The sequence below is a fragment of the Labeo rohita genome, chromosome 12 (assembly GCF_022985175.1).
Source record: "Labeo rohita strain BAU-BD-2019 chromosome 12, IGBB_LRoh.1.0, whole genome shotgun sequence".
Classification (NCBI taxonomy): domain Eukaryota; kingdom Metazoa; phylum Chordata; class Actinopteri; order Cypriniformes; family Cyprinidae; genus Labeo; species Labeo rohita.
In genome coordinates, this window is record NC_066880.1 from 21,317,188 (window position 1) to 21,338,960 (window position 21,773).

The 21,773-nt window shown below is 36.7% G+C and overlaps 2 protein-coding genes across 3 annotated transcripts; one reads left to right on the forward strand and one right to left on the reverse strand.

Annotated features, from left to right (window-relative positions):
* Window positions 1–382: 382 nt before the first annotated feature.
* On the reverse strand, window positions 383–3,862 carry LOC127174498 (elongin-B-like). The gene is given in 5 exon segments (XM_051124959.1): window positions 383–1,282; window positions 1,284–1,324; window positions 2,337–2,445; window positions 2,547–2,681; window positions 3,765–3,862. Coding segments are annotated over 5 exon segments (360 nt in total). The 5' UTR covers window positions 3,768–3,862; the 3' UTR covers window positions 383–1,210.
* On the forward strand, window positions 3,828–17,044 carry pkmyt1 (protein kinase, membrane associated tyrosine/threonine 1). Of its 2 annotated transcripts, none has more exons than XM_051124957.1 (8): window positions 3,828–3,975; window positions 4,651–5,139; window positions 5,428–5,665; window positions 5,751–6,048; window positions 8,414–8,520; window positions 10,533–10,705; window positions 13,690–13,898; window positions 15,745–17,043. In XM_051124957.1, the coding sequence occupies exons 2-8, from the start codon at window positions 4,771–4,773 to the stop codon at window positions 16,013–16,015; spliced, it is 1,665 nt and encodes a 554-aa protein (XP_050980914.1). In that variant the 5' UTR covers window positions 3,828–3,975; window positions 4,651–4,770; the 3' UTR covers window positions 16,016–17,043. The 2 variants fall into 2 exon arrangements, with proteins under 2 accessions (XP_050980914.1, XP_050980915.1); XM_051124958.1 differs by having other exon boundaries at window positions 3,856–3,979; window positions 15,745–17,044.
* The last annotated feature ends 4,729 nt before the right edge of the window (window positions 17,045–21,773 follow it).

Below are 21,773 nucleotides of genomic sequence, written 5' to 3' on the forward strand. Positions count from 1 at the left end.
ATAAAAAAAAAAACTTCGATGCCTAAGAGTTCAAAAACAACAGGATGCGTCCTCTTCCGTACCAACAGATGTGAGAAGTTTTTTTTTTCTTTTTCCACAGTGCTTGTTTTTACATGTACGACGAGTAATTAGTGATCATTCAGTACAAAGTTAATGAATTAGTGTTATTTAACAGCCGATTTTAGCACGGTTGGCATTATTAATTAGCTTACCCCTTACCAAAATTAACCATGGTTAATTTTCGTAAAGGACTTGCTACTAAAAGAAGTAAAAGGATGGTACGTTCTTGTAACATGTATCATGATATTAAAAAAAAAAAAAAAAAAAAAAAAAAAACTTTGGAGAAGAATGTAAATAACACGGACTATGGTAGCCATACAACTAAAACTACAACTACCATTTATTTACCTCACTATAAAGCTGTTAATATGTACATTCACTAAGAAACATATTCCACTACATTAAATAAATAAAAACATACAACACATACATGTTTTGGCCATGTTTTTAGTGTGCAGTCCTTCCAAGACCATTGGTCTAAAAACATTTTCTTTCTGGCAGCTATATAATAAAACCATCAAAAGTGCACACAGTGGTGAATGTTACTAAAACAAGTGTTGTTACACAACCGCAAGTATGCTTTGGTCTGAATGCAAATGCAATGCAAGTACAAACAACCACAAACAGAAGCAAGAAAAAATATACATATGCACTGGAGATCTACAGGGAGAGGATCAACAAAAAAATATAGCCATCTTTATCAAAAGACAGCACGATAACAGGTTTTCTGCACAAATTCATGTTTGAAACGGATACATGCATATTTGCATTTCAAACCTGTTTGCCAAGCTTGCTCAACAGTTGTGCTATTAAACCCCAATTCTTTTTCTAATAAATGATGAAAACAGTCTCTTTGAAGAAAAACTTCTCCACTTGTAAATGCGTCATTTCGTCAAAGAAAACAAGAATCGTACAAAATGAGGTCAGTCAATTGAGAAGAAAATGCGTGTCAGTCCAGATAATAAAGTAAACATAAATAACAATAATCTTATTCGTTAGTAATTCTCTGGACATTTATAACTGGCTTAGCTCAGTGGGGAGGTGGCAGCCAGACTTCAACTGTTCATTTGCAGCATCTTCATGTTATGTATCAGTCCCCACCTAGCTCAGCTGTAGTACACTCCTGATACTCTAGTCATTAGGGTGCAGCTCACTGCACCGACTGTTCATTGGCTGTACTGCCAGAGTCCTGTGGCTTCATAACATCAGGAAGTTCAGGGGGGGCTGGAAAATGGTTCCACCTGCAGGGACTCAAATGCATCACCTGTGGAGAAAAACAGAATTAGTGGGGTGTTTTGTTGTTTGTTTGTTTGTTTTTTGTTTTGTTTTTTTATACAGTTTACCAAAAAAAAAAAAAAAAACCTGAAGGTTCCTTCAAAGAAGACTTTTAAGTACAAATATGAGGAAATGTCTGTTCATCTACTCCAGGGATAGGCAACGTCGGTCCTGGAATGCCGACGTCCTGCAGTTATTATTATTAAAAAAAAAAAAAAAAACTCACCTGTCTGTAGCCCTAGTAATTCTGAAGAGCTTGATTAGCTTGTTCAGGTGTGTTTGATTAGGGTTGGAGCTAAACTCTGCAGGATACTGGCACTCCAGGACCAACATTGCCTATCCCTGATCTACTCTATAAATAATTGTTAAAACACAACATGTCAGTGGTTTAGAGATATGTCTGATTCGACTTAAAGCTGGTCATTCATTTTGACATCACATGGCCTGCTGAATACTACTCGCTCTTGGGTACGCTGGAACATCAAATTCCCATATACTTACACTGAACAAGGGATCCAAGTTATATCTAGAAACTAAAATATCTAATATCTAATAACCAACTAGAATAGCCTAGCAACTGCACAGCAACAAACTTTTTTTTACTAGGTCTGTCACAATAACTTTTTTTTTGGAAGACATAATTACAATAAACAATATTGCCATTTTAAGGATATTTTATGCCACCGATATAAGGATAATAAAATAGCATATTAAGTAGACCCTTAAAAAAAAACTTCACATTTTGAAGAATATTAAGACATAAGAATGTCTAAAAAGAAATGTAAATATCCTAAATAGCTAAAACTAGGGATGGGCACAAGGACAGTATGAAAATGTTAATTAAGTGACTTAAGAAAATGGTCTATATTAAAGTATGCAAAATTATCGAGGTTATGTCCAGATATTGTACAATAATTTGATACAGTAATTATTGCAAAGTAATTATTGGGGACCCATTATGAGCTTGTTTGGATGTTCTATAGTTCTATAGTGACACACACCACTGATACGAAAGGCCAGTCCTACAGTTCCAGGAGCCTGTGGTCTGGCTGTCTGATTCGTGAAGCCGCAGTCTCCTAATGTCTTACTGTCTTCTAGAGGCTGCTCATCCTGAAACACATAATATCATAACTAATACAGAAACACCTTTTACTTCAGTCACTCTAGCATACTTGAAGGTTAATGTAAATATCATATCAATGTGTCCAAACCTTGTATAGTCTCTGTTCCTCAGGTGACCTCTTTAGGATGCCCTCCACAATGCGTTTCAACTCATAGACAGTTGTGGATTCTTTGGCGTCTGTGAAGATTGTGGTTTTGTGACGCCTGATCATTAAGAATACATCCTAGACAATGGTAAGGGGATTAGTTAGTCAGTTTCCAACATCATGCAGTGATTTGGACTACGCATTTAAAGCATGCATCTTTCAAAACTAAAAATTATTTCTGTGCCCACTGTAAACATTTTTAAAAATGGGGCAGTGACTTGTACGCGAGGCCAGGCTTGTATATAAAATGTTCTCTGTTTTGGAATCTGTGTTTAATTCCCCAAGTTCAAACTTCATATCCACCTTTTTCTGATCCCTCTCCCTTTTTCCAAAAAGTGAAAATAAATTTCCTTAAAAGGTATTCAAAAGACCTACAATTGCAATTTGATGTGGTGTTCTCAACCACTGATCAGATAGGCTAGAACAATGGCCGGGACACTTGCAGCTCGTATTGTTAACACGTTCATATTGTTACATGGCTCCTTTGCTGGACCTTTGAGAGACACTTTTACTGATCAGCAGATTCAATATGGGTAGGGTTACGAGAAAATGTAGGGGTAGGCTTTAGGGAAAGGGACAAATAAAGTCTGAATAAGGCAGTATCCATTTATGATTATAATAAATATAATCACATACACTGAATATGAATAAAATATTACATATTATAACATACTACAATACACTGAGGTGCAAACAGTACGTGCCACTATTTGCACAAGTATAAGCACAAGTATTAGATATGCCGTAATACTGAATGATTATTATACGCTGTACTAACCAATTTAAAACTCACTTCTCACTTCCAGCTAATCTCAAATTGATATTCACCCGCGGCCTTGTTTACAAAAGCCAATTTGAGCTAACACTCGTAATCCAAACACAGCCAGTCTTTAAAATACCGAAACAGTGAATTAAAAAACACGAGCGCAAGAAATTACTGCACAAAATGTCACATAAATAATATCTTATATATATATATTTATATACTATAGTGAGTTGTTTCCCGTCTTACGACTTATTTCACAATAACATAAATAACATAACGACAAGCACTAATTTTATTTTACCTTAATTAAGACCGTTACCCACGGGTAAAAAAAAAAAAAAAAAAGTGCGCATTACAACGAAGTAAAATACATATATATACTGTTTTTTTCTCACCATTTCAGCGGTTCCGTAGTCACCATTCACCGCCTCACAACTCTCCACTATCCCATAATGCACCGAGAACGCGCATTGTGCTACGTCATTGCCCGCTCCTAAAGTGTTTGAATGTGTGTGGCGCGAGATATCACGAATCGTGTTATTAATAATAATATACTTGAGTGATTACTAAAAAAGGATACCTGAACAGCCAGGAGCAAAACATAATGTAGGTAACGTTGTATACCATTTGTCAAACATAATGTAGTACGAGTGTTTGTGGCGAAAGAGCCCGTTGAAGGGGTGACAAATAACTTAAAGTTACGTTTTTATTACTTGGTGACAGTAACGTTAACAGTAATTCCTCGTATTTCATCACAGCTGCTTTAGATAAAATGTTTATTATTTGAATGCACGTATTCGGCTGTTGTCAATGTACAGTAGCACAGATTTTGTAAAGATTATTTGAAATATTCTTCTGATTGACTACTCATGCAATAATGTACACAATCGATACAGTAAGTTGTACCACAGAGTACTGTTTGGACATTAGTCGCACATGATATTCTCTGATGTACTTTGGTGTTAGTGTTGTATGTAAATGTAAATATTAAACTATAATTGTTAAATAGTAACCATTATGGTTATCAAAAATCATTTTCAAATCGTTTTTTGCAAACTTACCATGCTATTGCCATGTTTTGGTGATGGACATTATTCAGTGTATATCACAGTACCGAACAAAGTACCATTTTACTTTCATGATATTTTTTTATAAGGGCGTTTTAATGATGTTAATTTAGTTATCAATGCTGAAAGTATACTTTGTTATGGTGGTGTTTTCTTTATTTGTACATTTATACCATATGATATGATTAACACACCATCTTGTGTTTTGTTATAGGTTAGTGCATATTGATGTGGAGCATCAGCGAGCCAGCATTCACAGTTCTTTAAATTGAAATGTCTTCTGAAAAACTGTTGATAGTGCAATAACGTTAGAAGAACTGACTGTGTATTTCCTATGTCGGCTCCCCATCAGACATCAGTAGTCAGCACCCCTCTCCCTCTGCCCACCCATTTCTCTCATGCCCAGCAGTCCTTTTCACTAAAGAAACGGAGACCTCCCTTCTCTTCCTCATCATCTTCCTCCCTGTCTCCATCACGGCCATTATCTCATTCTTTACCACCACGGCCTCCATCTAAAGGATGCCCTCCGCTCAGTCGAGTGTTCCACCATCGCCCCACTCCATGGACACCTTTGTCACGCTCCCTTATAGACTCACCCCCTCCTTGCTCTGTGTACAATCCATCCCGACCCCAGACCTTTTTCGACCAGTGCTTTACCAACCTGGGCCTGATTGGACGAGGTTCCTTTGGTGAAGTTTTCAAGGTGAAACATGCTAGATGCCATCTAAGGCTGTATGTGGAATAGTACACTACCATCCTTTACATTTCCAGTGAGAATAGCCACCATCTTTTTATGCTAAATCTCAAGGCCAAATGTATGGGGTTTTTTTACACAAAATTGGTTTAACTGAAGTAACTGTATTTAGTTTTCAAAATGCTAACTAGACTTGATTTAAGTAAATGTAAACTACAGATGTACACTAAAACAAGATAAAGTAATTTCAAGATCATCAACAAATTACACTAATGATACTGTAATTTTCATGTCTAGGTGGTGAGTCTTGTGGACGGCTGTCAGTATGCTGTCAAACGTTCAGTGCAGCGTTTCCGTGGTGAGGTTGAACGAGCTAGAAGCATTGCTGAGGCTTGGAATCATGAGGGACTGCACCCACATCCTTATGTGCTGGGCTTCATTGCGGCTTGGGAGGAGGCCGGTCACCTCTACATCCAGACTGAACTCTGCTGTACCAGCTTACTGCTATACGCTGAAGAGACGCCATTTCACACTGGTAAACAGCACACTACACAAGAAAAACTGTCTCTTTTTGTTTGGCAGATGTATGTTACTGAAGCAAAGTTTCTGTGTTGTGCCAGGTGAGACAAGAGCCTGGACGTACCTGTGTGACATGCTCTCAGCACTTGACCACTTGCATGCTAATGGGTTTGCCCACCTGGACATCAAACCAGCAAATATTTTCATTACAAAGTCTGGACGGCTCAAACTTGGAGATTTTGGCTTGTTGATCAAGCTTCCTACAGATGCCCGAAAACAAGTGATAGAGGGAAAGAGAGAAATAAAGACAGAGGACGTTGATTTACAGGAAGGAGACCCGAGATATATGGCTCCTGAACTATTGAGAGGAGAGTATGGGACTGCTGCAGACATCTTTAGGTTAGTAAACTTTATGCTTATTTATACAACCCTAATTCCAGAAACGCTGGAACGTTTTGCAATAAAATCAAGAATCTGTGGTTTGTTAACTGTCTTCAACCTTAATTTAATTGCCAAAGGTACAATTAAAAGATTTCCAATGTTTTACTGACCAACTTAAATGTATTTTGTAAATATGAACAACTTTTAATTTTGATGGCTGTAACACACTCCACAAAGTTGGGACAGAAGCATAATAAAATTGAAAAGGTTACAGAATGACACCTCAGTTGAATGTGTGTGACCTTTGAGCTCTCAGATGGCATTGCATGAGAAACCGTCACGGTGCTGTGTGAAATATAGCCACACAGGGGCTCAGCAGTACTGTGGAAAACTGTTGTCACTTAAAGGAGAAGTTCACATTCAGAACAAAAATTTACAGATAATGTACTCACCCAGTTGTAATCCAAGGTGTTCATACATTTCTTTCTTCAGTCGTAAAGAAATTATGTGTTTTGAGGAAAACATTTCAGGGCTTATCTCCATATAGTGGACTTCAATGGTACCTGCGAGTTTAAATGCAGTTTAAATGCAGCTTTAAAGGGCTCTAAACGATCCCAGCTGATGAAGAAGGGTCTTATATAGTGAAACGATCGGTCGTTTTCTAAAAAAAATTATGTTATAAGTAAGCATTACATTTTAACCTCAAATGCTCGTGTACTCTGTGTAATCCGTGTCAATACAGATAGGGTATGTCGAAAAACTCCCATTTTATTTTCTCCTCCAACTTTAAAATCGTACTACATCGCAGCAGAAGTACCGACCCAGTTTTAACGAAGTGAACATGCAAAGAAGGTCTAATGTTCCTTTCCAAAACAAGGTAAAACAACGTTGTAAGACGATTTTGAAGTTGGAGGAGAAAATGAGATGGGAGTTTTTCGACCTACTTTAACTGTATTGACCTGGATTACACAGAGAATGCATGTGCATCGCAGTGCTAGACAAGACGAACATTTGAGGTTAATAATTTTTTTTTTTTTTTTTGACATCGCGTCTTGGATGACAATAGGGTGCGTACATTATCTGTAAATTTTTGTTCTGGAAGTGAACTCCTCCTTTGACACAGCCTGCAGCTGCAACAAGAAATGCAACTTGAATCTCTGTTACACAAGGAGAAATATATACATCAATTCTAGACAGAGACACCAGCAAGTTCTCTGGGCCCAAGCTTATCTTAGATTGTCCAAAAGACAGTGAAAATTGTGCCGTGGTCAGATGAGTCCACATTTCAGGTTGTTTTCGCGGAAAACAGACATCAAATTGTCAGTCCCAAGACGAAAGGGACCATCCAGACTTCAGTCAGTGACAGGTGCAAAAGCAAACGTTTGTCACGGTATATGGTGCATCAGTGCAAACGTCATGAGTAACTTGCATATGTGTGAAGGTGCCATTGACATCGAGGCATATATTGGGAATGTACAAGGACTGTACTGCCATAAAGATGACATATTTTATGGGAAGTCCATGGTTATTAGATCAAGACAATGCCAGGTCTCATTCTTCATGTGCTACAACGTTCCATAGACATGTGTGGATTTGACTTGACTGGCTAGCAGATCTGTCGCCTTTTGAAAATGTTTGACCCATCAAGAAAAGGAAAATCAGACAACGATTATGGACTGTTGAGCGGCTGAAGTATTGTATCCAGCAAGAATGGGCAAACATTTTGCTTGCAAAATTTTAAAATTAGCATCCTTAATTCCCAGATGAATAAAATATAATTCACGAGTTCGCCTGCCCATCCAGTCACAATGGACAATGGTAAACAAACTTGGCTTGTTGTCCTTAATGGAGGCTCGAACCCGAGGCTCGGCTTGAGTGCAGAGTTCGGACCCCCCAATGCGATATTACCTAGAGGGAGAATAACAGAAACAATGGAGGAGAAGGGGAGGTGGAGGGATGCCGGAAGAACGGAGGCTGGGACGGTGCAATGAGAGCTGCTTATATAGGCTTGTAATGATGATTGACAGGACTGAATGATTAGGCTCCTCCCGAACCTACGTTTAGAACTTCATGTAAAACGAAAGATGATTTGACGCAGTGGTAAACATGGCTCTGTCCCAACTTTTTTGGAGTGTGTTGTAGCAATCAAAATCAAAATGTGTTTGTATTTACAAAATAAAATTAAGTTTGCCAGTGAAGCAATGGATTTTTTTTTCCTTTGTACTTTAGTCAGTTAAATAAAGGTTAAAGAGAATGAACAAATAACATTTTTGATTTTATGGAATTTCACTAAACTTTTCTGGAATTGGGGTTGTATGTATGTAAGTCAAAAGAATCAAAACAGTTACGTATAAAGAGATGTCATTATTTTCTTCACTTTTAGTTTGGGTGTTTCTATCCTGGAGTTGGCCTGTAACATTGAGGTTCCTAAAGGAGGAGATGACTGGCAGTATCTCAGAATGGGTCACTTACCAGCAGAATTCACTAATGGTACTGTACATTATTATCAAATGTGGCTAAGTGAAATGCTTAAAATATTTAACAGATACTTTTAACCAGTTCAAACCAAAATTTTTTTTGTATCTTCCTAACAATTTAATTATATAAACAGGTGTGCACATAAATAGTACACAGATGCGCATGCACAACCAACATAAAAAAAAAACGCTGTGTAAATAAGGTCAGACCATAAATTGGCTTATATATTTGCAATTCTTTGACAAACCATAATTCTTTTGATAACTTTTTGTCATGAGAGTCTGGACATGCCAAATTTTGTTTGAATTAGGTGAACAGTCTAGAACAAGTCAAGTCACCTTTATTTTTATAGAGCTTTATACAATACAGATTGTGTCAAAGCAGTTTTACAGTGTTAAACAGGAAAATGTAAAATGCAAACAAAATTAAATTCTGCTGTAAAGCAGCTCTAAAAAGAGGACAAAAGTATACAGTCGATTTATCAGTTGAAGTCAGTTCATCATTGATTCAGTGATGTCATCAGCTAGCTCAGTTCAATTCTCTTTAAATAGTGTCTGTGGAATCAAGTCGACAGTATTGCCAAAAATTTGGTGCCCCTAACTAAGCAAACCCCATCAGTGACAGAAATGGAAGGAGAAAACTTGGGAGAAACCAAAGTTATTTGGGGGGCCCATTCTCCTCTGGCCAGATGAACCAACCAAATCATAAAAATAAGACTTATTCTTGAATAGGATCTTGGGTTAATTAATATAAATGTGCTTTTACTGAATGGACCCAAGAAGACCTGAATTCTTTTAACTTTCCATTATTCCTATTGTGTGCTTAACAGTATTTTATTATTTAAAGGGGTCATGGGATGCCCATTTTTCGCAAGTTGGTATGATTCTTTAGGGTCTTAATGAAAAGTCTATAATATACTTTGGTTAAAAATTCTCAATGGTTGTGTAAAACAACACAAACAAAAATCATCCCATTCTACTGGGATTGTTCCTTTAAATGCAAATTAGCTCTGCTCACCCCGCCCCTCTCTTCTCTCTGTGGAGTGACGAGCCTGTTTACTTTAGCCACGTTTACCCACTAAACTTGCTATCTAGCACGTTATTAGGAAAGGCGATCGCAAAGATTCATAAAAAAAAAAAAAAAAAGTAAGACGCTCATGTCAGTCAACTATCGTGGGAGCGGCCTCTGTCGGTGTGACGCATCTGAGAATGGCTCGATTTGAAAAGGGGGATTTTATTTTTACAGATTAATTAAAAACCACTGCATGGATTTTTATCATTATAGGGTAAATGTGTACATACACTGCCAACGCACATTAATGTTCAAACAGCATAAAGAAGTGAACATTGCATCTGATGACCCCTTTAAAAGAAATAAATATCAGTGATTCTATAAGACAGTGATATCCCTCTTCTTCTCTGTCCTCTATTCATGCTTCAGTGTGTAAAATTCTAAGCCCTCCAGGAAATTGGTTTATCTCCATATAACCTGCATTCTGTAATACTCAAGGCATTCAGGAGAATAAGTGTGGGAATTTGTGTCTCAATATTAATATGAATATAAATTTTGAGTTGCAACATAAAGCTTATGAGTGATTTGTCTGCTTGGAATTGCTCACCTAAGTGTACAAACTATTTACTGTTGCCAGATATCAATTATCAGTTGATGCCAATCAAATCAACTAAATCAAATTAACAACAACAACAACAACAAAAAAAAATCATAAATATATTTTGTGTGTGTTTGTAATGCTTGTGTGTGTGTGTGTGTTTTCTTACTTAAAATAATTTGTATAAATCCAAGGAAAACATATTCCTGCTTTCTCCATTCAGGTCCAGTCAGATCAGAACTAATTTTATCGGGTTTTTCTTTTTAAAAATTCACTTACGAACATTGGTTTTGTTTGCATACATTACAATTAAAAGTCAAGCTGTATTAAATTTTTGCCAAAAAACTGCAAATAAATATTTATTCAAATAGTTCATCCCTATGTGCTAGAATCTGTGTGTTTTTATGTGTTTCAGCACTTTCAGAAGACATGCAGTATATGCTACGGCTTATGCTAAACCCAGAGCCCTGCAAAAGAGTCACCGCACAGCAGCTGCTCTCTCTGCCATCTGTCTGCAAACGCAAGTGGAGAAGACAGCTTTCCCTCTGCATCATTGAGAGCTTTTTGTCCTTATTCCACTGGTGTCAGGTGAAAATTACATGTGCTCTGTATGTTTGTATGCTTCGGGATAATAGTTTAAACTCAAAAAAAAAAAAAAATAAATAAATAAATAAAATAGTACACTAGGTACATATAGTATGTAGTGAAAGTGTACCGAAGTGTACTGGATAGTTTAGAAACTGCAACATAGTTTTTGTTGAAGCACTTACATAAATATTGAAGGGGTCCTATTATGCTCTTTTACAAAGTCTTGATTTTGTTTTGGGGGTGTACTAGAACATGCTTTCATGCTTGGTGGTTCCAAAACCACATTATTTTTAACATAATGTACATTATTACAATACATTTCTCCCAGCCTGGCACAAAAGGTTCGATTAGTTCCGGGTTTAATGAAGGCCCACCTTCCGAAAAACGAAATGTGTTGTGATTGGTTAGCTGTCCCACTGCGTTGCAATTGGCAAACAGCTTAGATGGTGTTTCAGTACTACCACGCCCTTTGTCAAAGAAGCAAGTTCCGTGTACAACTGTTAACGCAAGCTAGGTTAAGTGATTCTTACATTTTAAATGTGGCTATTTTTCTTACAAAAACGCATCAGTTTTCTACAAACGAATGCAGTCGTTTTGGACTGATGAGGAGAACCACCCGTCTACGCCATTCTAAAGCTTGGGAGTGCCAGGATAAATTTTAATATAACTCGGATTGCATTCGTCTGAAAGAGGGAAGTCATATACACCTAGAATGCATTGAGGGTGAGTAAATAATACAGTACAGTAGTGTTGGGTCCTATCGTCAGCCTGCAAAATCGCCAATATATGATATTATCGTGCTAATGTATTTAATTATTTACATACTTAGTTTCATTGCCCGAAACCAGCTCCAGCATAAGGCTAAAAGCAGCCTAACATTATCATTATCTAGTGCAAGCTTATGCATTTTAAAAAACACTTGCGTTATAAATGAAGCTATCTACACTGTATGATGAATAAATCTTTTACCACACACTGCACACGTCTGCGGCATGTTACGGCTCTGAAGCGCCCACTCTAGTCAAGGCTTGTGTTTATATCCGCCGCTCTGCGGTTCGTTAAAGAGGTTCTTCGCGCTGCATCGCTAAAGTTAGGCTAATCCCCAACCTTGTCCCTACACACCGCCCAACAATTCGAATTTCCTTGTGCAGGATTTATTTTAATGATATTCTAATGGGCCGCGTTGTGACATGCGGAAAACAAATGTTGTAGTCCAAAGAAGCCATTCATTGTAGTTCTTGAAAAAGGATTTCTTGAAAACAAAATATCTCCTTTTGGAGTGGACTTTGAGATTTGTAACTTTGTAGATCTTTTTTATGCCCAAAAATACACACCACACACTGACTTAAGTTCAAAAAGTGAAAAAGCATTATAGCACCCCTTTAATTAAATATTTATTATTTGAGCTGTAAAGTTGTCCAAATCATGCTTTTCTGGGCAGATGAACATATGGCTAGGTGTTAAGATGCGGTCACACTAGCCTTTGAGCATACTCAATTTATGATGTCACACAGAAGTTACGACCCAGTCACAAGAAAAATCACTGCCAAGTGGTGCAAAAGGGACGGTTTGGAATTGTCATCGAGTCATTTTATTTGTAAATGCCGATCCAGTAATGAAATAAATACTATAAATACTAATATAGCATTATATCATATTTAATCTTGACTAACTGTTTATCATAAAAAAGTAAGATTTCAGATTTTTGATGCATCTTTTCCCATTAAGACATTGTTGAGTACTGTTTTTTTTTTTTTTTTTTTTTTTTTAATTCCTTCTTTCACTTTAGTTAAGTCATGAGCCTGATGTATCAATTATTGCTCATAATTTAAAAAAAAGGGAATGAATTAAAATGATGGAACTAAAATCAAGGAACAAATTAATGAAACATTCTTGTAAGTTGATATCTTTTTGGTCATGTATTTCATGTTTAACAAAATGCATTTTTACATAAAGTCTGGGGACAGTTACACAGTAGAAAAAAAAAAAATGTACTTGGTGTTATACACCAATTTGTATAATGATTAATCTCAGTTCTAAAAATGCATATGGATGGAATAACCAAAGCATCAAATAGATTTTGGAATGACAACTTCTTCTAAAGCACATCACAAGCTTTTTGTCTCTTGTGTCCATTCATCGTTCTGCAAGTACACAGCCAAACCGCTAGATGGTGTCATCTAAAGGAACATAGCGTAGCAGAATTTTTTTTTCCTCTGTGTATACTGCACACACTTGCAAGCAGCAGAAGCAGCATCAGTGCTGAAACAACACTAAATCGTGAAGTTTTTGGATCTCTAGGTTAATTTATGGTTTAAAATTTGACCTGCATCATCATTCTTAGGCATTCAGGCTCTGCACATTCATTTTTTACATTATTATGACCTGAAATGAATGCACTCATTTCTATTTAGCAAACAGTTTGTTTTAGCAGCAAGTAAGCCACAGTAAACTTAAAAGACTTCACCGTGCATGTGCATGACGGACTGCAACAGAAATATGTATTTCTAATTTCTAATTCTGTTCAACATTTTTGAAGTCCAACAACAAATATATAATTCAGCATAACAGGGAAATCAGATTATGCCTCATGTCACCATTGAATGAGCCTGTATCTTAAATGGGCCACCTTTGTCCACTATATACAGTTTAGTTTATTTATTTGTAAATTAATCAAGATATAATTTACATGTGAGTGAACCCACATTTGATTATCTGCTCAGTGTTTCTAGATAAATAGTTCAGCTGGTTTAATCACATCATCCAGTTCTGTTAAAAATGTCATATGTCATTTATTACTATTTATAGAAAGTTATTTTCTTATTCTTAGCAAATAAATCAACCCTTTCTGCCATTGGATGAGTTTTGTGGAAATTGCTCACAGAGATTATTTGTACTTGTTGTAAACAGACCTGAAGAGCTCATTCGTTTGTGTGTGTGTGTGTGTGTGTCTTTTTGTGTGTGTGTTTTTTTTCCTCCAACAGTCCCTGCTTACAGCCGGTTGGAATTTCATATCATCTCTCAATCTGCTGTTTACCTCTGTTTATGAGTCCTCGTCAACCTGTACTCCTCCAAGAGAGAGGTGGGAGAGAGATGCAGATGTAAGCAACATTTACTCAGACTCAGAAAGCCCAGTTCCTGACTATGTGTTCTCTCCAGACGGCCATGAACACTCTCCCACCTTCACTCACAGGTACAATGTACACAAATGACAAATAAAAGTACAGTTTCAAACTGTACATTGAATTGTAAATTGACTTATTAGACTATAAATTTAAGAATGAAACACTCCGAAACACTCTTTCTTTACTCCAGTTCACGTTTTCCGTCACCATTTGCCATTTTACCCTCAAACGGTGAAACAAGTGTTTCTATCGGGGGTTAACTCCTGAGGTCCACTTTCCTGGACTCCGGAAGACCTTGATTAGCTTGTTTAGGTGTGTTTGATTAGGGTTGGAGCAAAAAGCTGCAGAAAGGTGACCACAAGAGCCAGAGTTGAGAACTCCTGGTTTATGCAATGCACTGTTTTTCTATGCCTGTCCAAAACTGGAGAATATGAAACATTCATTGTTTGTTGCTAAGCATCTAACACAACATTGTTGCATTGCATTGACTTGCAATTTTCAACCACAGGTGGTGATATATAGACTAAGGTCCCATAGTGCAACTTTAAATAATTCTGACAGTACGAAGAATTGTTAATACTAAAGGTCATTGCACACCATTTCAGTCCAAAATTTTTGCACGTTAAAAAATAAATACGGCCTCACGTTGTGTCAATCACGTTTACACACTGCCTCCGAAACTTTTGTCTGTTATAAAAAAGTTCAGATCAAGTTCAATTTTGTGTGTTTTTGCATCCGTAGCAAGTCTTTTGAGAGGTGTTTTGACCACCATACAAGCGAATGCCAAAATCCAGTATTGTGACTGACAAGTTCATCCTCTTTGTCTCGAAGCACAAAGCACTGTAAAGGTCCTTGTACATGAGTTCACAGAAATTAGTGGTCTTCTTTATAATATGAAGATTGTTTGCAGTTTATTTTTTTCACAGCGGATGTATTAATACACATTGGACTGGAATTGGAGTGCAAGGTTTCTGTGCGTGACAAATTTTTAGAATGATACATACGAAAAAACGCATAGGAAAATTTCAGACTCAGTGTGCAGTGACCTTAATTGTTACAGTTGTTATATCATTCTATGACACAAGAAAGTCAAGAAAATTGTCTTCTGTTTTTATTAGATCCCATCAGAAATTGTCTTCTGTTTTTATCAGATCCCACGTTTTGTCTAGTATCCAAATCCAGTTAATGTAGATCTGTACCTGATATCAAAAACAGTTGTTTTATCTGATATCTAAAACAAGTTAATAGAGTTTTATGTTACCCAAAAATAGTTATCACTGCATTTTGTCTGAAATCCCCATTCATTAACTGTCTTTTTTATTGTTGTTGTTGTTGTTGTAAAAGCAGAATAATACACAACATCAATATTCAGCAAAGACATTTTTCCTTTTTTGTGTAAGGGGCACTAAGGAATCTGAATGATGGGAGGCCCAACAGTGGTTGAGAACTACTGATCTATAGTTAGCATGTAAAATGGTTTGTGAAATATTACAGATTTTCAGTCTGGGAAAAAAAGAAGTAATTTTAGGTGAACACAGTGATTGGTATATTTTTCTATACACTGCAGGGTCTTGGATAGTGTAGTTTACCAGAAATTGTGCTGTCATTTTGTTATACAGTCAGTGTAGTCATATAGTAATTTATTATGGTTTCCTGGATAATTCAATATAAAATAAGTCACATTCCATGAAATACTTGATTTAGTATCCTAGAGGCTTTTTATGATACTTTGTATGCTGGAACAGTCCTTAAATCAGGTGTTCATAAAAGAGTGGGAACCATGCATTCACAACCCAAGCGACCACTTAGCAATGCATCACTGTTATCATTACTATACAGCATGCTAGCATTATGGTGTTGAGTGTCGTGCCGAAATCAACTTGCTAAATTTATTTTTCTGTTTTCTTTGTACAGAGCCCAGGCACGCATATCTGTTGGCAGTACTTCTACGCCACTCCCAAACACACACATGAACACCACACACACATCAGTGCACAGCAAGCACGGTCACTCTCCCTCCAGTATCTATTCCAGCAGCAGCTCGAGCTCCCAGCACAGTATCACAGACTCACCCTGCAGCCGAGAGAAAAGCTGGATCACTGCTGAGCTGTCTGATAAAAGTACCTTTGAGCCAAAGAACTTGCTTAGTCTTTTTGATGAGGCCACCACAGAAAGCAAGCCTTGAGTTGTGAATGCAGCGCTCTTATCATTATAGCTAATGTAGAATTTTAACTTAGTTGCCATCTGACCTTTTGTAAGATAACTTTCCTTTATGTGGGGAAGCATTTAAAGGCATTTAAACCTGGTTTGATTATAGTTTTTGTTGGTTTTTTTGTGTTTTGTTTTTTGGCTGATGCAAGTGTGACATAGTTTGGCAAGACCTCAGAAGACTTGAGATACATGTATATCTTTAAGAGAAAATTATATCCTGTGTAAATTGTACAAAAATTTTGCAACATGTTGGCACTTCTGTCTGAATAAACCAACTAATAAACCAATAATAAACCAACATTTGCCCGGGGTCACTTCAGACGCAAAAAAGCAGCTCCACAACCAGAAGATTGAACTAGAAGTTCTAGTTAAAAAACAGCCAGAAAAGTTATGTGAGGTGTGCATAAGCTGGACAGATTCTACAATTTGATTACATTATTCTGGGCTGACAGTGGCAGCTGACATTTCCTAGTGTTATTTGTCTAGACAATTGTCTAAAAGTCTAGACTGTTTAATCATGATATGCATACACCCTTGGCCTCTTAAATTCTAACACACTTGTTCCAGTTTCTCTAGGGCCTGTTGTTTCAGTGTTCCTTTTTACCTTCCTAGTAACATAAACATGCACAAGGACATTTTTTTTCTGATTAAAACATAAGTATAGAACTTTTTCCATAAAATTTCTATAAAGCACTTGATTATTATTATTTTTTTTTTATTAAATCAGGGGCAATATTTTTGTTAACCAATATAAATTAAATTTATTATTAAAAATTCTTTTTTTTTTTTGCTGAATATTGCTTGTGTTGTAAGGTTGAATGAGATACTCAGATACTTGAATGAGGTACTCAGTTATCGGTATTGGGCAGTATGATGTAATATTAGTGTAGAAGCCACTTGTTTTAACTGGCATAAATGCATAAACAATCCATTTTGTAGCTTGTATTTCCAGTGATTGAAATGAGTTTCAGGTCTTAAAAAATATTAAAAAGTATTAAACTGCAAGCGCAAGTATTTATTGAATGCATTGTTAAATAAACAACTTTGTTGTTGATCCCATTAAAAACTAAAGAAAAGTTGAAGAATTTTCTGTGGAGTCTGTATCATTTTTCATGTAAAATTCAGTGTCCAAATGTTATATGATGGTGTTTTGCATGTCTAACAGACTGAAAGGACTGTTTTACAACTTTTTACCCCCAATTAAATTTTTCAAATATATTCCAAATAGAAACGTGCACTATATTTTCAGTTATGATGTGGTTTTTACAGCAGTGTATTCTTAAATTTGAAACTGTCGTAAGATCATAACATATCTGTTGTGGACCTATGTTTAACATTTAAATGCAGATTTTTTTTTTTTTTTTTACTTTTTGTTGTGCTAACTTCCACAAGGAGACACATCGGAAACAGCCAATTACTGTTAAGAAGGAATGGACATTCTTTGTTGAGAGTAATATCACCGAAGGAAGATCTGCATGCACACTGTGTGAAATGGGTAAATCTCTCATGAGAGGTGAAATAATTTCATATTGTTCATATAAAAATATAAAGCAGCAAAAGTGTACAGGAGGGTGTGTATTGACAGGACCAACTGGCCTTTCAGGGGCTTACAGGAAAAAAAAAAAAAATCAATCATTACATCTTTTACAGATCGATCAAGCAATATAACTCAAAATCCATCAGAAATAAATTATATTTTATTATTTAAAACTACTCTGGAGCAGAATGCATCATTAGAAAATGTAGAATCTTTTCCGATGTGTCTCCTTGTGGAAGTTAGCACAAATGCAAATATTTGTTTGAACAAAAAGTTAAAAAAACAAACAAACAAACAAACAAAAACACTGAGACATAAACTAAACATAAATGTTTTGCAGCCATTTGATAACATTTTAAAATAGGCAGCTGCTTTAAGTAGCACAGTGCATCTCATCCTTGTGGACTGCACCAGATGTGCTGTTCTTTGCTGTAAAATGTTACCCCACTCTTCCACCAAGACACTTGAGACACGTTTTTGAACATGTCTAGGGGGGACACATGATTAAATGTGGTTTGCCAAAGCAAGCATGATCAGCCGTCCTTCCTGTCTCCCTGTAGCACTGTCTTTGGCTTCTCACATCATGGGCATTGCAAGTTTATTGCTCTGGCCACATCTGCATTCCTTATGCCTCCTTGTAGCAGGACTATAGCATGTACATGCAACATTCCTCTGGTGTTTTTCAGTCAGCAGAGGCAGTAGAAATGTCTCTTTAATGTCTTCAGTCATCATAACTGCCACTTTAAAACTGCTAGTTTCTTCAAGACAGTTTTACAGGTGCCTGTGCAATAATTGTATGAAAAAGTATTAGAAAAAATGTTTAAACTATTTCCAGTAAAGATTTGGATACAAAAATATCTTTAAAATACAGTACCCACTTTATTTGCTGAGTATATTATCTTAAAAAATAAATAAATAAATAAATAAAAACTTGTCTTTCCTGTCATAAAACTCTAGATGCCGCAGGCTGATTGAGCCTTAACTCAGTCTGTGAGCAATCACTGCTGTTAGACAAACACTACAGTGGTAGATCACTAGGGACAACCCTCTTTTTTAATTAAAAAAGAGAACTGTTAGCTTCACATGCCTAATACCTTATTGCAGCAAATATTTTTAACAGCTAGGTCTGCTTATGGGAAAACTTGTGTAGGCAGATCTAGTCAATGGAGACCAAGCATATGCTCCATTTCTTATACTCAAACAACACTTTTATATTTAAGGGCCCAGGCACACATAGTAAAACATGCAGTTCTCATTGCTCTTTGAAACAATAGCAATACATATGTCTTGGGCTGTATATCCTGTTTGCTGTCACCCCATGTGTGTGGATATATGCATATCTTTTGATGCAGCAGCATATTTTCTTACATTCAACAGCTTGCACATATTGTCATGTTATGTCCATTTCTTGTGTCTTCTGCTTTGTTTGGGGGTGATTTATTATATTAAATGTGCAGCAGAAGCATCATGTCTTACATGTTCACAGCAGTATGTCTGTAGATGTCTTGGCAGTAGCAAATCTCTGTACTTGCTCTATACAACAGCATCAAAGTAGATATTTTCGCCCAAGACCAAATTCATTACCATTGCCATATCCATTACCATGCCAATCCCTCCAAGAGTTATCATTAAAAAAATACAAAGTTCTGCCACGAGTTTCTGTTGCAGTAGCAACTAGTGAGCTTGCTGCTCAACACTGAAATACTTGGCAGATCTTTGTTGTAGCAGTTCACAGCCCTCTTTCGAAAGCTCTCCACCTACCCCAGGTAGGTTTTGCAAAGACCAATTACATTAACATTGTCATATCCATTATCATACCAATCCCTCATAGAGCTGTCATGACAAGAATCTATTTAAACAATGAACTTGACAAATATAATTCAATATTACTGGGATATATAAAAGTTATAATATCATTTAATGATCTATAAGCACTTCACAGATACAGAACTATATTGTTAGTGCACAAATGAACTAGTTCTATGCATCTGTTTATTGTATAAATCATTTGACATTTCAAACTAAAATGATAGGGGGAAAATAGGCTTAAAATATGTCTAGTCCTTTGGCTCTCTTTAGTGGTCATAATTAGTATTAAAGCCTTCATCTTTCTATAGAGGGTATGCATGTGACATCACCGTCAGCTGGAGTGGCTGGGGCTCCGCCCACTGAGTGGCAAAAAGACTAAGTGGCAGCATTGGTTTCAACGCGAATGTTGCGACAGAGCACACAAAACACCTCTAAAACCAGAACGATTGACTGTACAAAGAGATTTTACAAGAAATCTGAGGTATATTTTTACAGACTGCTGAAAGCTACTGAAAAGAGAAGCAAATTAATCGCTCCAATTCAAAGAAACAAATGGTCTCCAGGCAGCGAAACACGGATTTGCAGTTATCATTTGTTGTTATGTTAAATTGTGCAGTAAAATCATACCCTATATATTGCATTGTAGTATATCGTATTGACAAGTCATTAGCTAAATATTTACCATCTTAAATTCTGCATAACTGAATGTTTTTAAATAAATACAGACAAAAACGATGTACGTTTTTCAGCTGGACGATATGACAATATATATAACATTGATATAAGTGGGGTTTGGACCAACCTATTTTGTATTTACAAAATGAGTTCACAGGCAAATTTGCTTTATTTATTTTCCCCGGCGTCAAAATCAGACACATATAAGTGTTAGAAAACACGATTTCTGGCTGCATTAATATGCATTGACCACTGAATATTTGTTAAGTTGTTAGGAACATTATAGTTAAGTTCAGCAACCTTTAGTTTAAACTGATTATCATTTGTTTTACTCATGTTTTCGCATCTTCCCTATTAAATCCATTCATGCTGAAGGTCTTTTGCCACTCAGTCCGGCTGAGGGGGCGTGTCCCAGCGGGAAAGTGACGTCAATGCATGCCCTCTACTGAAATGGCTGATAGTTTGGAATGTAAGTTCAAGGAACTATGCATTTTTCCTGAGAAATACAGATTTTCAATAGAGATAAAGTCAAGAAAAATTTGGACTTTGTGCATGCAATAAATAAGCATATTAGTCATACCTACATAACTACAAAGTAGGTTCTGTCAGTCGCTTAGACCAGTGGTTTTCAAACATGTCCATGAAGAACCACGAGCACTGCACATTTTGTATGTCTCCCTGTATCTGACAAAACCACTTCAAGTCTTGCAGTCTCTACTAATGAGCTAATGAGTTGAATCAGGTGTGACAGATGAGGGACACATACAAAATGTGCAGGGCTAGGGGTACTCCAGGACAGGTTTGAGAACTACTGACTTTTGTCGATGTAGGAGGACACCACTGCTGACACAAAGGCATAAAAAAGCAAGACTGGAGTTTGCCAAAACTTATGTGACAAAACCACAATCTTTCTGGGAGAATGTACTGTGGACAGATGAGACAAAAGTAGAGCTTTTTGATAAAGGACATCATGGCACCGTTTACAGAAAAAGAAAAGAAAAAGAACACAGTTCCTACAGTCAAACATGGTGGAGGTTCAAAGATGTTTTGGGGTTGCTTTGCTGCTTCTGGCACTGGATGCCTTGACTGTGTCAACGGTATCATAAAATCTGATGATTACCAAATAATTTTGGGGCGCAACATAGTGGCCAGTGTCAGAAAGCTGCATCTCCACCAGAGGTCATGGGTCTTCCAGCAGGACAGTGACCTGAAACACACTTCAAAAAGCACTCAGAAATGGTTACACACAAAATGCTGGAGAGTTCTAAAATGACCAGCAATGAGTCCAGATCTGAATCCCATAGAACACCTGCGGAGAGATCTCAAAACAGCAGTTGGGAGAAAGCATCCTTCAAATCTGAATGAGCTGGAGCAGTTTGCAAAAGAAGAGTGGTCCAAAATTCCAGTAGAGATGCGTAAGAAACTCATTCATGGTTACAGGAAGTGATTGATTTAAATTTTTTTCCAAAGGGGGTACTACCAAATATTAAGTTAAGGGTGCCAATAATTTTGTCCAGTGTATTTTTTGGGTTCTGTGTGGAATTGTATCCAATTTTTTTTGTGTTGTTCCAATGCAAACAAAAAAAAATAAACATGTAAATACCAAAACATTTGCAACTGCAACAAATTTCTGAGAGAAGGGTTGCATTTTCTGACAGAATTGCAAGGGTGCCAATATTTTTGGCTATGACTGTAGATAGAAAATCAGCGA